The sequence below is a fragment of the Schistocerca gregaria genome, chromosome 4 (genome assembly GCF_023897955.1).
Source record: "Schistocerca gregaria isolate iqSchGreg1 chromosome 4, iqSchGreg1.2, whole genome shotgun sequence".
Classification (NCBI taxonomy): Eukaryota; Metazoa; Arthropoda; class Insecta; order Orthoptera; family Acrididae; genus Schistocerca; species Schistocerca gregaria.
Window position 1 is genome coordinate 433,145,929 of NC_064923.1, and position 15,620 is coordinate 433,161,548.

The window sequence follows — 15,620 nt, forward strand, 5'->3', positions numbered from 1 at the left end:
AGATCTTTCCAAAACGTGTTTGTTCCCCTTGAGTTTTGTTTTCTAAAGTGCTGAGAAATTCTACGCAGATGTATAAAACCATATCTTTTCAAAGGATTGATAAGTTTTACAGTCCCGACGGAAAGTATACTGTCACTTAACATGGAAAAAGTGTATTTTCACCTGGGAGAAAATGTATTTTTAACCAGGAGATCCAGGAAAAATCCGGGAATTTTTTTTTTCTTGTCCACGTATACACCCTGAAATAGAAAATAATACATTACCTCCACAAATAAAAATGTAATGATATGAGTATAAACTTAACAGAAATATGTTAACTTGCAATGGAAAATTAAGACACGTGTATTGAAATGACTGTGTATTTAAATATGTGTCTTCTATTCATGTGTACTGTTTAGTTGGTTTGACAGCTTGACATTTACAAAGATATTACATTGATCAAAGAGAAAAGCTTAACAAGGAATAAATGGAATAATAATTTGAAATACTATGAATGTACATCTATATGTGCATTTGAATATAAAAAATAGTAATAAATAAAATAATATAGAAAATAAAATACAATAAAAACATTAAAATACGAGGTGAGACAAGGAGATGTGAAGTCACAGACTAGCACAACAAAAAGACTGCTAGACATGTTAGTTTTTGGCCAGAAGGACTTCTAAAATAGACTATATGCACACAGTCATGAGCTGCTTTTGCTTGAATGCCTGTGTGTGTGTGTGTGTGTGTGTGTGTGTGTGTGTTTCAGAAGAATGCTGAAAACTTATGTTTTTCATAGTATTTTTTTGTGTCTGTCTTCATTTCAACATCTCTATGTGGTGATTAGCAATCTGTCCTTTTCTAATATTGTCATTATTCCATCATGGAATTTCCATTGTTTAATTTATTGTCCAAATCATTTTTGATTGCTCACTAGCTGAATGTGACTGAAGTTACTGAGCTTTCTTTTCTGTAGATATGTTTTCTCATTGAGAAGTATATGTGAAAAGCTTTTTTAAAAGACAGAAAATTTTGATTTCTTCTTAGATGTTCATTTGATTCCCTTTCTTAGTGCACTGCAAAATTTCAAGCTTTTCATTAATGTTTTTGAATGGATTTTTATCGTTTAGGAGATGAAGTGCAAAGGTACATGTATTGTTCTTGTTAGATTTTATGTGCTCCAAACAATACCCAAAAGTTTCTACCAGTATGCCTAAAGTATAATTGGACACAATTATCACATCCTGTTTTGTAAATCCCTGACTTATTAAATAGATTGTTGCGTTGGTGGTGCATCTTATTAATTTAAAATTTCATCTTACCTTGCCATGTCTTTCAAAATATATTATTGTATTTTACTTTCCATATTTTTTTTAATTTCTTACTATTTTTAACTCTACTCATATACACAGATAGATATACAGTCATAATATTTGAAATTGTTATTACGTTTATAATATTCATAGCTTTACTCCTTAATCACTGTAATATCTTTGTAAATGACAAACTGTCAAACCAACAAGACAGTTTACGTCAACCAATGTGAATGGAAGACACAGATTTAAAGAAGCTGCCATTTCAGTATATTAATTTCCTACTGCAAGTAAATATATTTCCAATATGTTTACATTCACTAATTATATTTATATTTGTGGAGGTAATGTAATAGAATAACAAAATTGCTTGAGAATGCCCTAGAAGGCTGAAACTAGTTGTGAACCAATAAAATTATTACAACAAAAGTGGAAAATGCTACCTTTTCTTAGATTCTTCTCTTAACTGCTTGTCTAGTGGTAACATCTCCATCAATGGTGCCCCTTCTGCAACTTCAATGACCACTGTTCTGAGCCCCTTTTTGATGCTGTGGTTGATTGCTCTGGGATGGCGCTTATTCTAAAAGGCATGATATCCATTAGCATATGTCCCTCACCATCTGATGCCGAGGAGCACCTCAGTTAGAACAGAAATATCCAAAACACAACAAGCATCAAAATGCAATAATTATCATACACATAATAAAATAAAGAAACATGAAATCCCAGGAAAATTGAAACTGTTTGCTGGACTGAGCTCGAATCTGGCCTTTGCCTTTTATGGGCAAGTGCTCTATGAAGTGAGCACCTATCCAACTGCCTGAGCACCTATCCTCACACTTGTCCTTCTGCCAGTACCTCATTTCCCACCTTCCAAACTTCACAGAAGTTCTCCTGCCTAACTTGTAGGACTGGCACTCCTGCAAGAAAGGATATTGGAGAGACATGGCTTGGTCAAAGCCTGTGATTGTATTTACAGAATAAAATTTTCATCCTGCAGTGGAGTATGCACTAATATTAAACTTTGTGGCAGATTAAAACTGTGTCCCAGATTGGGACTCAAACCCAGGACCTTTGCTGTTTACAAGCCAGTGCTTCACCAGACGAGATATCCATGCATCTGCAGCACATCATTATAATCTGCCAGGAAGTTCCTTGTAAGTGCAAACTTGACTGAAGAGTGAAAATTTCATTCTGGAAATAATTCCCCAGGCTTTAGCTATACCATGTTTCTGTAATATTCATCTTTCTAGGAGTGCAAGTCATGCATAAGCATAAGTTTGGAAGGTAGAAATGAGGTACTGGCAGAAGTAAAGCTGTGAGGATATGTTGTGAGTCTGGCTCAGGTAGATCTGTTGGCTAAGCACTTGTTCATGAAAGGCAATGATTAAGGTTCGAGTTCCAGTCTGGCACACTGTTTTATTCTCCCGTGAAGCTTCATATCAGCACAAACTCTGCTGAAGAGTGAATATTTCATTCTGGAAAATGGAAACATGTTTACTCTTAATCTTTGTTATGTGTATTTCTTCCTGAACTCATGATTGTATGTTTATATAAGGTCCATGTGCAGTAGCCTTTGCACATTTAATACTCATAGGCATAATTCCAAAGTTTAGCTGTGGCATAATTCTGTGCCCATTCACATGCTGCCCCATGTAAATGAGTAAACATGAGTTTGTCTTAACATAACATCTTCAATTACACACATAACTTTCCTTTTATGCCGACAAGCCAGAACATTATGACCACGTGCGCTGAAATATCGTGGCAGGACGTTACTGGTATCCGGGCAGTTCTCCCATATTTTTATGGAACATTATGATCACCTGCTTAATAGCTTGTCTATCCCTCTTTGGAATGAAATACATCACTGATTGTGCATAACAGGGATCTGACAGTTTGTTTGTAGGTTCGTGAAGGTATGCGATATTAGATCTCTATGCACAGGTCATGTAATTTGTGTAAATAACGGGCTGCTGATTTGAGTACACAGTGATGGTACTAAACAATGACCAAGATGAGTTTCATAGGATTTAAAGTATACAAATTTTGTTGGCTAGACACCAAAGTGAGTTCACTATAATGCTTCCAAAACCATTGTAGCATAGTTCTGACTCCAAGACATGGACATTTTGGATAGTTATACTGCTGTAAGACAATAATGTCATCAGAAAAGACATCAAGCTTAAAGGAATGCAGGTTGTTTGCAGTTGTCAGTGTGTCTTCAGTTACTAGCACAGGTCCCATGTCAGTCAGGAGAATGTCTCCCATAGCATAATACTGTTCCCACCAACCTGTGTCTGTGGTGCACTGCACATTTCAAGCCACCATTCACCTTGATGATGGCATTTGTGTAGACAACCATCTTCTTAGTGTTGGAAAGATGTGATTCGCTCAAAGAGCCAATATGTTTCCATTGATCAATGGTCAAATCTCGATGGTCCCATGCCACTGCACTCGTAATTGGTGATGTCATTGGGTTAACATATGAACACGTAGGGATGGTGTCCTGCAGAGCTCCATGTTCAACAATGTATGATGAACAGTGTGCTCTGAAACACATATGCATGCACCATCATTGTGCTCTTTCGGCAGAGATGCCACAGATTGCTATCTTGTCGTACTTTACAGAGCAGATAAGCCTCTGAACCACCATATCTGAAGACTCGTGGATGTCCAACCTTTTAGCACCTAGTGGTAGTTTTTATGTCCTTGTACCTTTTTCTGTAGATGCTCACGATGGTAGCACGTGAACATTCGACCAGCTTCTCTGTTTTTGACACATTAGTTCACAGGCATAATAATAATTTGCCCTTTGCCAAGTGACTCATCTCAATAGATTTCCCCATTTGTAACCCATATCTTCACTAGGGTGATCCCCTGTGTATGTGTGCACCTTTTATACTTTTGTTACCGCATCACATGCCCGCAACACCACCAGGTACATCTTACTTCAAGGTGGACAGTGGTCATAAGGTTAGGTTTATCTATGTATGTAACACTGTCCATTTAAATCATAATTAGTTTTTATAATGCTTCTTTTTGTAATAATGTGTTGCTTTTTGTTAAGTTGAAACTCATCCAACACAAGGAAATTTTTTGTGTTCTAGTGGTCAAAAGACTTTTACAAAGTCATCTTTGGCCAGCTATCATAGTTATCCTGAAATTACTGCGACATACATTACTGTTCTCATTACAGTGCCATTTTACAGCATTAAACATTTCCTTCCCTTTCTTGTAGCATGAGCTTTTGTATTGTGGGATTCTAGTTTCTGCTTCAATATTACTTTAAAACGTCAGAGAGGCTATGCTCTTCTAATCATTCATACCAACTGTAGACTAATACAAGTAGAGTCACTGACTGGTCATTAGCAATGACAGGTAAGTAACCCAAGAGATATATTGTAGTAACACACCAAAATCAGTATGCGTGGAGTAACCAAATCACTTTAATGATAGCACCATTCATAAGGCCCATACAAAGTCTGAGAGCGTAGCTAGGCAGAGTCGAAACAAGTAACAAGCATACTGGGAGCAGAGTCAAGTGAGCGCACAAACACAATGAGGAAGAGCACCCTGCACTCCGGGATTATAATAAGAATGTTGCTAGTCTGGTTGTGAAGTAGCTGTGCCCATGGGCAGCGCGTGCTGACCTCACTGTGATGCTACCATCACTGTTTGATCATGCCACTGCCTGGCGGATGGACCTCTGCCACCAGGCAGTAGCACAGGGAAGTTGAACTGCAATAAGATAAACCAGCACCCTATATCTTTTTATGATCCTGGCCACCATGGCACCCTTAACAGGGCGTTTGTGAAGATTGTGAACCTCTTGTGTCTGTCCCTGCCAATGTGAGGCAGCATGCAACAGCCCGGAAAGTGACATCAATGATTTCTGCACCACCATCGGGTGCATCTGTGGAGAAGCCAGAAGCCCCCTGTTGGATGGCACTGGATAGTAGGGCTGGAAATTGCCCTGACAGTGATGGTTCCATCGTAGGGTGATGCCCGGAGGTGAGATGTCAGCTGCAGGGGGGCACAGATGGCAAAATGGGACTGATGGAGGCATCCAGGGTCTCGTACGATGGGTTCAGGATTTGACGCCATCAGTTGCTGCTGTAGCTTGACTTCACCCTGCCCCTGATGCTCACTCGGTGGACTAGAACAGACATTGGAGGAAGGTAAAGTTGACAAGATTGGCCTTGGTGTACGAGGGGGAGGCAATAACAGAGATAAGGGCTCAAATGATGGCAGAGAATGAGGGGACCTGGATTTTGGGAGGAGGAGGACTTGGAAGTCGTGTGTGGGGGCTGTGGAGGCTATTTTGCCCCACATTGGTGGAGTTTGTTTTGGTGGTGGGCCTTCAGCCTGTTCGGCAACTGCTGTGTGAAGATTCTCTGACCCTGCTGGCCATGGAGAACCACCAGGATCCAGTGCCTGTGGCGACAAAAGCGTGAGCCCAGACAGGGGCCCCAGCATGTATCACAGAGACGGAGATGCTTGAGGAGAGTGCAGGGCAAGCTGTAGGAGGTTGAGGACAGTGCAGATCGGGTGCCTGTGGAGCAATTCAGCTGGGCTCCTCTCACCAAATGATGTAGACTTGTAACTGAGAAAATGGGTGGTTGCATCTTCAGGCAGGGCCTCCCCTATGTACTTCTTCATTTGCGTCCCAAAAGACTGGATGAGGTGTTCTACCTCCCATTCGACTGAGGGTGGACCCCAGGGTGGTGGGGAGCTAAACCTTGTGGATACCATGTTGCACACAAAAATCTCGAAAAGTCTGTGAGATAAACTGTGCGCCATTGTCTGTCTATCTGTCACTAAGGTGTGGGGAAGGCCTTCGATGGCCATCATAAGGTGGCAATTTTTTTATATTTGGAAACAGAGTAGTCGTCTGTGATCACCAACCAGTCAGCGTACAGAAAGTGGCCCACAAAATTGAGGTAGATTTGTTCCCATGGCTGTGAAAGTTCCGGTCTGGGAGAGTAACACTGCCTCAGGGTGGCCTCATGAACACATGAACAGCACACTAAGAATATGCAGCAATTAAATGTTTAATCTCACAATCAATCCCTGGCCAATAGACTTCTCAGCATGCCAGCATCTTTGTTTGTGATGCGCCAGTGACCATGGTACAGGAGGCAAAGCGTGTCCCATCTGAAGGGCACTGAAATAACCACATGTGTCACAGCGTGTTTTTTAGACAATATAACAACACCATAGTCAGTAGGCTATCTATGGCAGAGCACACAATAATCATGAACAGGATCTGATCATGAGCCAGTGACCAATCTGGTCACCCATGCTGAATATACTGCCATGTATGACGAAAGGACAGGATCTGTGCAGATCATGTGGGTGATGTGAGAGCTGGTAATAGGGAAACCATTCACTGTCTATTGAGATTTGTCATCAGGACCCATAGGAAGGCTGGAGAGGTCAGTGGCATTCACATGCTGAGCTGGTGGGTGAAGATTGATCTTGTAGATGATAACGACTGAGGAACACAGCCCATCATTGGAGCCTGTTTGCTGTCTTGTCCAGTAGAGGGGGGCTTGAGATTTATGGTCTGTAACCAGGTGAAACTTGACATAGTAGAGAAACACATTAAGCTTCTTGTTTTCAAAAATAATTATGGGGGCCTCTTCGTCGATTTGTGTGCTGAGTTGAGTCTCTTCAAGGTAAGAGGAATGGATCGTTCAAAACCCTCTGTGTTATGATGCGACAGTGCAGCTCCCACGCTGTACTGTGATCCATCAGTAGGCGCAACAAGCTTGTGACCCAGCTGGCCTGTGGCCAGTCACGGGTTGGAATGCAGATCAACTTTCAATTTTCAGAATGTTTGTTTGCATGCAGGCATCGAGACACACATTCCACCATTTTTGAGCATTGATTGAGAGGGTATGCTACTATAGCTGCCTGCAGCAAGAAGTTGGGGTAAAGAGGGCTTTGCCTAAAAATTCCTGGATATCATTTACATTATTATGACAAATGAGGGCTTCAATATCTGCAAAATGATTGTTTGCTGAATCCCCTTCAAGAGATGACATACCCAGGCATCCGATGGAGGGTGGGAAGACATAGGACTTATCCAAGTTTAACTTAAGATCCGTGACCTGCAAGGTCTGAAACAGAAGACGAGGATTGTGAAGATGCCCCTCAGTCGGTGGAGCTGTGATGACTGTCAACTAAGTGGTTGATACAATAAGGGATTCATTGTGTGAGTTGCTCCAAATAATTCCGAAAAAGAGCCAGAACGCTAGCAACTCGAAAAACAGCACGGCTATTATGGTAGAGGCCATAGGGCGTAATGGCGACAAGGAGCTGACGTGACTCTTCTTCAAGTGGCAGCTGTCACTGTGCTTCTGACAAATTCAGTTTCAAAAAATACTGTCCCCATGCCAGTTTTGATATGAGTTCTTCTGGGCAGACAATGGGATACATATTGACCACCTTCAAATCACAACAAAGGTGGAGCTTGCCCATCAGTTTCTTAACAGTCACTACTGGCATATCCCTGTGGCTGGGCAGTATGGTTTCCACGACGCCCAGTCCTGTCAGACTGTCTAGCTCTTCTTTTACTTGGCGCACTTGCCGGGCATGAAAAAGAACGAGGTCATGCAGTGGGTTTGGGTGATATGCACCACATAATCTGTGGCCTTGCCTAGCCCACATGAAAAAAGGACAGAATATTCTTTGCACAGATCATCCAGCTCTTGATACGGCATGAGGTCAGGCTCTAAATGTACCGAATTTTTGACTGTGCAAATCCAAACGCTGTGAAAGCATCCGAGCCAAAAAAAATTTCTGTAAAGGCACTGTCCACCACAAGGAATGTCAGTGAGCCTGCCACCCCCTTGTATTTGTCTCTGTCATAAACTGTCCAAGAATAGCAATTTGTTGCCAGATATAACTGACAAGACAGCACAAAGTGGGTAAGAGCACAGGGAATTCGAGGCACGGGTAAGTGTTGAAGTTTGGAAGCAATGCCACTGTACCTCTATCCACATACAGTCAAAGGAGCCCATTGATACCCACATTGATGAACAGTTTCTTAGAAACAGTTGCAAAATTGCCACACATTTGGCTAACAATGTGAATGTTCATAGTTTGAGGGTTTCAAGTCACAGCTGAAGCTGACTGAGAGTTGCATATAATTCCAATGTGTCCTTTCTTTTTTGATAGTGATGCCAGGAAGCCCAACACTGAGGGCAGGCTGGCCAGGATGTTGAAGAAAAGAAGTGAGGCAGGAAGGACTCATGGAAGTTTGTCCACCATGGCTGTCCATGTGTGTGTGTGTGTGTGTGTGTGTGTGTGTGTGTGTGTGTCGTGTGGTGGCCAGACATGCTGTGTTACCGTGAGTTCTTCCTCTGAAGGTACACTGCAATGTGTGTGTGCCTACTATCATATAAGTTGACAGCAGCCACACCGGCCCAGACATCTAATTAATGGCCTGTGGCACAGAAAACTTCAGTTGTTTGTGCTATCTTAACTACTTCTTTTAAAGAGGGGTCTTCAAACTGCAGTGCCCATTGGCAGACCTCTTTATCAGGAGGAGGCCAAATAATAGTGCCCTGAACCATTAGATGGACATATGTGAGCGGATGTTGGTGACAGGCTATGGATATTTCCAGCAGATTCGTGAAGACTTGCAGTGCCAATCTGTATGTTAGTGGAGGCACAACCTGTAGACCATTACCTGCTGTTCTAGGAAGAGCCAATGGCCTCTCAACAGGTACATATGTGGGCAGATTTCTTTGATGGGCGTCATTCAGCTGAGTCCATGAGTTTTCAGTAAGCTGGTGGTGACACGCTGCTCCAACAGAAAGGTGTGCTCATGTTGGCTACCCGTCAGTAGTTCACACAACATTTTAGATAAACTATTTGGTAAAAAAAAAATTAGGTTTTACAACAGTTGTAGCTATATATGTCAGTTTCATGATGAAATGCCTATCATTTCGCTAGTGGTCATAGTATGTGATCTTCCAGGTATATGCAACACACTGCCTGAAATTCAAATGTTTTCAATGAAAAATAGATGTCAGTATTATGAAATTTGGCAAACATTTTGAATTTTTCTTTAGACTTGTGGGGAGATCTCTATCTATTACCAACCTAGAGAAAACTGACATTATGTTGTGCTCTCATTTGCAATCTTGTGTGCTAGGGATAAAGCTAAAATGAAATACTCATAACACTCATCATATCTCACGAATGGTTTGAGATATCGAAACGAGATTTTGGCAAATGAAAACATGCAAAGAGAGTCCAAATTTGCCACCAATGAATGAGTGGTTTTAGGTGCCAAAGTTTTAGTTGCTACAAGTATGACTAAAGGGTGGACCAATGATCACAGTGAAAATCTTATAAAACAGTATCGTAAAATACATTGTTTGTGAAAACTGACAGATGAACATTACACAAATAAGAATGCAAAAAACTTGGCCATACAAAGAGATAATTGAAACATTTATAGACCACATTCCAACTATGGACTAAAGTGTTATAAACATTAACAACAGTGCCAAACAAGAGAATACTTCAAAAACATTCAAGCAGGCAGTGTTTCCTGATATGAGCAAAAGTCAGGCATAATATATTGCAAATAACACCAACATTGTTTGTAACAAGTGGTTTTTAGATGCAGAAAATAAGCTAGATTGTAAATATGTGCATTACAGACCACTGACAATGCTCCATTTAAATAATATGAAACTTATTTTATGACAAAATTACACATTTTGTCATAGTTGCGAAAACAGATTTAAAATAACTTCACTAATTTCAGAAATAATCTCACAAAGATTTAGGTCTCTTGAAACCAGTGTAAAAGTGAGAAAGGAAAGGGGGGGGATGAATTGTATGAACCAATCCTATAGTGAGAGCCAATAAACTGTTGCTTGTACTGTGTTCATTACTGTAATCTATTACCCATAACACTGTTTGTCCATTATTTTGCAGGTGTTAATGAATTTTTGTGCTTTGGAAAGACCCAAACAGCCAGTGACTGCCTCAATTTTCTTCCTTGCATCATCCATACTTTCTCTCAAAGATATAGACTACTTTTAAAGTGAATTTTTCCTATACAGGAAACTATTATTACTTTATACAAAATTCATTAAGTATCCTTCAAAACGGGAGAGCAGGGGTAGAACTATGGACCAAAGAAAATGACAGAGAAGTAGGAATAATAATTTCAGAGGATGAAAGGGACCAACTTTATGTCAAGGAGGTGACATCAAAATAGATGAGATACAGGAAGTCCTGAAATGGGTGAAAAACAAGTGAGACCAGTGAATGAGGAACCCGTGCCAAGCAGACAAGAGGAAGGCAGTGAAGAGAGTCTTAATCTCAGGAGGAAGCAACAAGAATTTCAAGATTATGCACAAGAGCACTTGGAATAAGAAGAAAAATCAGAGAAACAGGAACCACAACAGTCAGCAGCAATTTTGTCACACAGATCATGGCGCACAGCAACAGAGAAGCAGCGGCAGATGATGCAGAGGAAACAGGAGTCAATTGCTGGAAAAAGGTGATGAGATGCCACACATTTCCCAAACAGACATGATCGGAAGACCAACATACCTATGACCTCATTATCCGTGACATCAGAAATGTACAGTGGAGTGTGATGGAGGAAGAGACTGGCCAGAATTCCAGATACGGGTGCAAGGATCGCACCAGCATTTGTGGGAGAATGCTGATGATCTCTTTACTAGATAGATTGTCTGAAAGACAGCCAAGAAAATGGTAGCCACTCATGTTGTCAGCTGGGAACCATGGGTCAAACCAAAATGGAGAGGGATGAAGAAAGCTGCCATCAGAGGGCTACCATGGTTGGTGGACAGCACAGCCATCATCACTGAATCAGGAAAACGGGGCTTCTAAGGCGACATCTTGCTGAGGCAGAAGTCCAGTTGGAAGAGGGTATCAAAGTGACTATTCGTTGGGCTGTGCTGGCACAAGAAGAATGCTGACTTTTTCAACCTGAATGAATTAGTGGCCATGGCTGTCAGTCGAGGCAGTGCCATCGGAATACGATGTCCCATTGTAGTGTTTCAACTGCCAGCAGTATGGGCACCTGGACAAGTACTCCAACAGGAATCCCGTAAGCATTGAATGTGCTGGACTCCACTCCTGACGTGACTGCAAACAGGGAAAGATGGTGCTACCACAGTGCTTGAACTACAACAGCAAGCTTGTAGCCAGCGGGAAGGGGTGCAAATCATTCATGGAGATCTACTAGGACCAGGTGACAACTAGCACAAAGAAGATGGCCACCAGTAAGCGGCAAAAACATTGTGAGGAAAACAGCAGCAAAGCAGCAGCTGGCCATAAGGACCACAGCATGCAGCAGAAGCAGATGCCAGCTGATAGCAATGGTGGGGGGTGCGCTACTGCTCAGTGAGAGAGGCTTAGTGCTCCTCCGGCTGCAGACTCCCACTTGTGCCATTGTGGCCTCAGGAGGAGAAACAGGGCTGCAGCACACGGTGGCAGCACAGTAACACAGTGTGACAGTGTGAAAATAACTGCAACCATCTGAGAAGAAATTGCAGACATGTGGTAAGAAATGACAAATCCACACTTCAGTCAGGCACTGGAGCGGATTGTGCAAGGCATCTTACATACACTAGCAGACAAACTCGGTGAGCTGGTGTACGCAGTGGTGGACTGTCACAAATGGGCCTAAATCTTTCGTGAAAAAATACTCAATGACAGCCAGGAAAATCAGAAACGTCAGGCCGGTGGATAAACCACAAGTTTGGAAATGCAGGAACAGTATCAAATAACAGCAAGGGTTGTCCATAAAGGGTAAAACAGGGGCATGTAAAACAAGAAAGGTACCATATCTGATGGTATCAACATAGAGCTGCTTAAACGTACAGCATTAAAGTTAACAGCTAAGCCTCTTAAATCTCTTAAATAAATAATCACAGAAGACAGGAGAGGTGAAGCCAGTCTACGAAAAAGGAGAAAGAAATGTCTATGAGAACTATGGAGGAATAAGCCTACAAAAAACTTCTTACCAGCAAAAATTGCAAGATAGCACTTAAATCAAATATGTAAGAACTATCATCTACAAATTTCTATAAAGAAAGTAACAACTTTCAAAGAGAAATTTCCAGTATGTTTCAAAATAGTACTAGATGAACAATCGATAGAACAAATATCACATTTCCAGCTGTTAGTCTGTGATATTAACCATGAATATGAAAATGACATCATTAATAAATTAAACAAGTTTGAAATGATATGAGGCACAATACACAGATCACTGGTGACAAGATGAGGTTGAATGCATATTTTACAGATTAATGTCTATCCTTATGCTGATATATAGAAGCAAATCCTGGACATTAACTGTGAAAGAGAAATGAAGAATACATATAAAGAAGCAAATCCTGGACATTAACTGAGAAAGAGAAATGAAGAATACAGTTGGGTGAAAGGAAATTTTTAAGTTAAGTTAAATGGCATACACTCAGAGATCAAATACAAATAATAATAATAATAACAATAACAGGAGAGCTGTATAAATGAAAGAACATCTACAAAATTGAGGAAGACAGATTAGTTAAACACGTAATCTACTATAAACCTATAGGAAAGAGAGATCTTTGTCACCTGAGAAACAGAGGTTTTCCATGAAGTTGGAACAGGCCATAAACTTACTCCATGATGTGAAGAAGAAGAAGAAGAAGAAGCAGAAGAAGACTTAATGGAAAGTAATAACGAGTTCAGAAAGTGGAACATATGAAGGTGGACAAATAGAGTGGTACCCCTCAGGGGAAATATGAAAGGAAGAAGACAACTCAAAAGGCCTCCTTCTGTGGGAGGGTGTATCACCACAGTGTCAGAGTGTAATGGTCTTTGTTAGTCGTCCAAACAGTAAATTGACGACCTATCCCTCCTCATTTCAGATATTGATTTGAACACTTTGATATTGAAAACCTGTAATAAATTTAGCTGTACCTATATTACCCTCCAGTCCTCTCATGACTGTGTGGAATAGCCACAACATCAGTGACTATTACTGTAGTCTGGTCCATCTGCTTAATTTTTGTTCAGCTAGCCATCAATAGAAAAACTTTACTAGCTTTCACTAATCATAAACTAATATGAATTATTGTATATAGAAACTTTAGTAAAAGATTTCTGCTGCCCACTAACAATCATTCAGTCGTCATTCATGTAACAAAGTATATAAACCCCAATATAAAATTTAAATAATAATTAACATAAGATTAAATTTGTTATCTTGGTAAGGAATTATTGATTTTGGAAATCTAATGAATGTTTCTTGTAGTGGTAGTACCTTAGAGGATGTTTGCAAAACTAGCACCCTCTTAACTCTCTTATGCATCCACACAAAGATCACCATTTGAATTACCAAAACCTAACAGCAGGTGTAGAATACTGTGACACCTATTTCAACTGTTCCCCAGCTTTCACATCTCTTCACTCCATGCAATTGACACACCTCCAGACAAGGGCACATAATGTCTGCATACCACAAGAACATAAGTCCTAAGAGAACACTGCCAACAACCTGCACAGAAGGTGAATATTTATTGCAGAAACCTATGCCTCTCTTTACAATTAGAGCTGCTTTTATTTTTGAATAGGAACTTAACTGTGAGAGAAGTCAGTTGTTGGATGCTATATTGTCAGAACCTTGTTTTAGTATATTAGTTTGTAATCTTTGTTTTCCTATCATGTTTCAGTCTTTTATGTTTTAGATATATATAATATTTCCAGTGTACCATATACTCATATACCTTGTATGTTTGTAAAATAGTCATATCTTTTTAATCTTTTTATAATCCATTATTTACTCAGTGTGATAAAAAAAATTTGGTTGGCAAATGCTGTATAGTTCTGGTATATCTGAAGTACATCATGAAGTCAAGTTAAACTTACTTCTTACTTCATACTTCATTACAGATCAAGCAGCAAGAAGGGCTGTTTGGGCCGAAGGAAGCCTGTACCATCAACATCAGCTCCCTCAAGACTGACATCTCCTGCAGGCAGTAGTGGTGGTTCAATGCAGGAGACCCATGTTATAATGAAAAATAATGCAATGTTTCTGCTGGAGCTAGCCAGTGCAGGAGGTACAGGCCTGCAGCAGCGTCGACCATCAATTGTGGGTGCAGGTAGGCAGTAGATGTAGCCCAGTACTACAGTTCAGCAGTTTGTATGAAACAGTAGTTGAGCACTGACTTCTGAAACAAAGTTTTAACATAAGGTTTTTCAAAGGATTCTTGACAGATAAATGCTGAATTGTGGGTGGATCTAATTAAAAAGGAGAAAGATAGTGACTGTTGGATGTGGTCAACTGACTGGAGGCTGATGGCTTGGACTTTAGAGGCAGTTAACTTGAACGTCACATGAGATACCTCATGTGTCACTTGTTTTGTCCATGGGCTCTGGTGTTGGGGAACCTTCCGATGTACCTAGTGTTGGGTGACTGCACTAACCTCAGGGTGAATGACAGTTTGTGAACTGTTAATGGCATAATCTGTATCACTTCAGAGAGGGGGTTACCTTCATAATCTCGGATGTTATTGAATTTAGTTAGCATATGTTAAACTTCACGAGTAAGGAAGAAACACACTTTTTTTTGTTTTCTCCAAAAAAATTACTGCCCCATGATACGGGCTTCCAAAGAGCACACTGCATACATCGTTTTGAAGATATGAATTTCAGAAATTTTTTTAAAATGCTGTATCTTTGTAATAGTTCTAGATATTTTGTAGAGTTTTTTTATTTGAAACACAAGTGCTTTGTGTTTACAACGGTATCCTCCATTTGGACATAGCTGTCAAAGTTCTTTTACTGTCACCTTTTGAATTTTTTTTAATTTCCTGTTTTTTTTCCAAAAAATGCTAATCTAGAAAAGTTAGATTTTTTTTCTGTTGATTAGTACCATGTAGTACTAAATTCTCTGTAAAGGAGAGCTTTTAAGTTGGGCGGGTTATATTTTAAAAATCATTTTTTGAACTTTCAAGGGTAATGTTTGTCTCACTGAAGATGTTTCTCACTAATTTCTTTGTTACAATGTTTATTTCTGTTGTCTTTTCACTTTCATTGTTACAGATATTTCTTACACATTATTGTAGTTTCTTGTCAGTTTCTTTGTCATGGTTGTTCATTGCAGGTTTCTGCATTGTAGTTCTTCAGTGCTAATTTGTTTACTGAAGAGGCTTCTAAGAAATCTGAGACCATCCAGTGAGTTCTGCATTTTTGGGGGAAATTTTCTAGTGGACACAGCTGCAGTGTGTTTTGTGAAAAGAACTGTTTGAAATGTCTTCTGACTGGAGC

At 40.3% G+C, this 15,620-nt stretch overlaps 1 protein-coding gene across 1 annotated transcript in view; it reads left to right on the forward strand.

Annotated features, from left to right (window-relative positions):
• Window positions 1-15,620, forward strand: part of LOC126267346 (E3 ubiquitin-protein ligase MYCBP2) — a 1,244,949-nt gene that overhangs the window by 1,052,655 nt on the left and 176,674 nt on the right. The window contains exon 52 of the mRNA XM_049972469.1: window positions 14,244-14,452. Within this exon, the coding sequence (XP_049828426.1) occupies window positions 14,244-14,452 (209 nt within the window). The remainder of the gene's footprint in view (window positions 1-14,243; window positions 14,453-15,620) is intronic.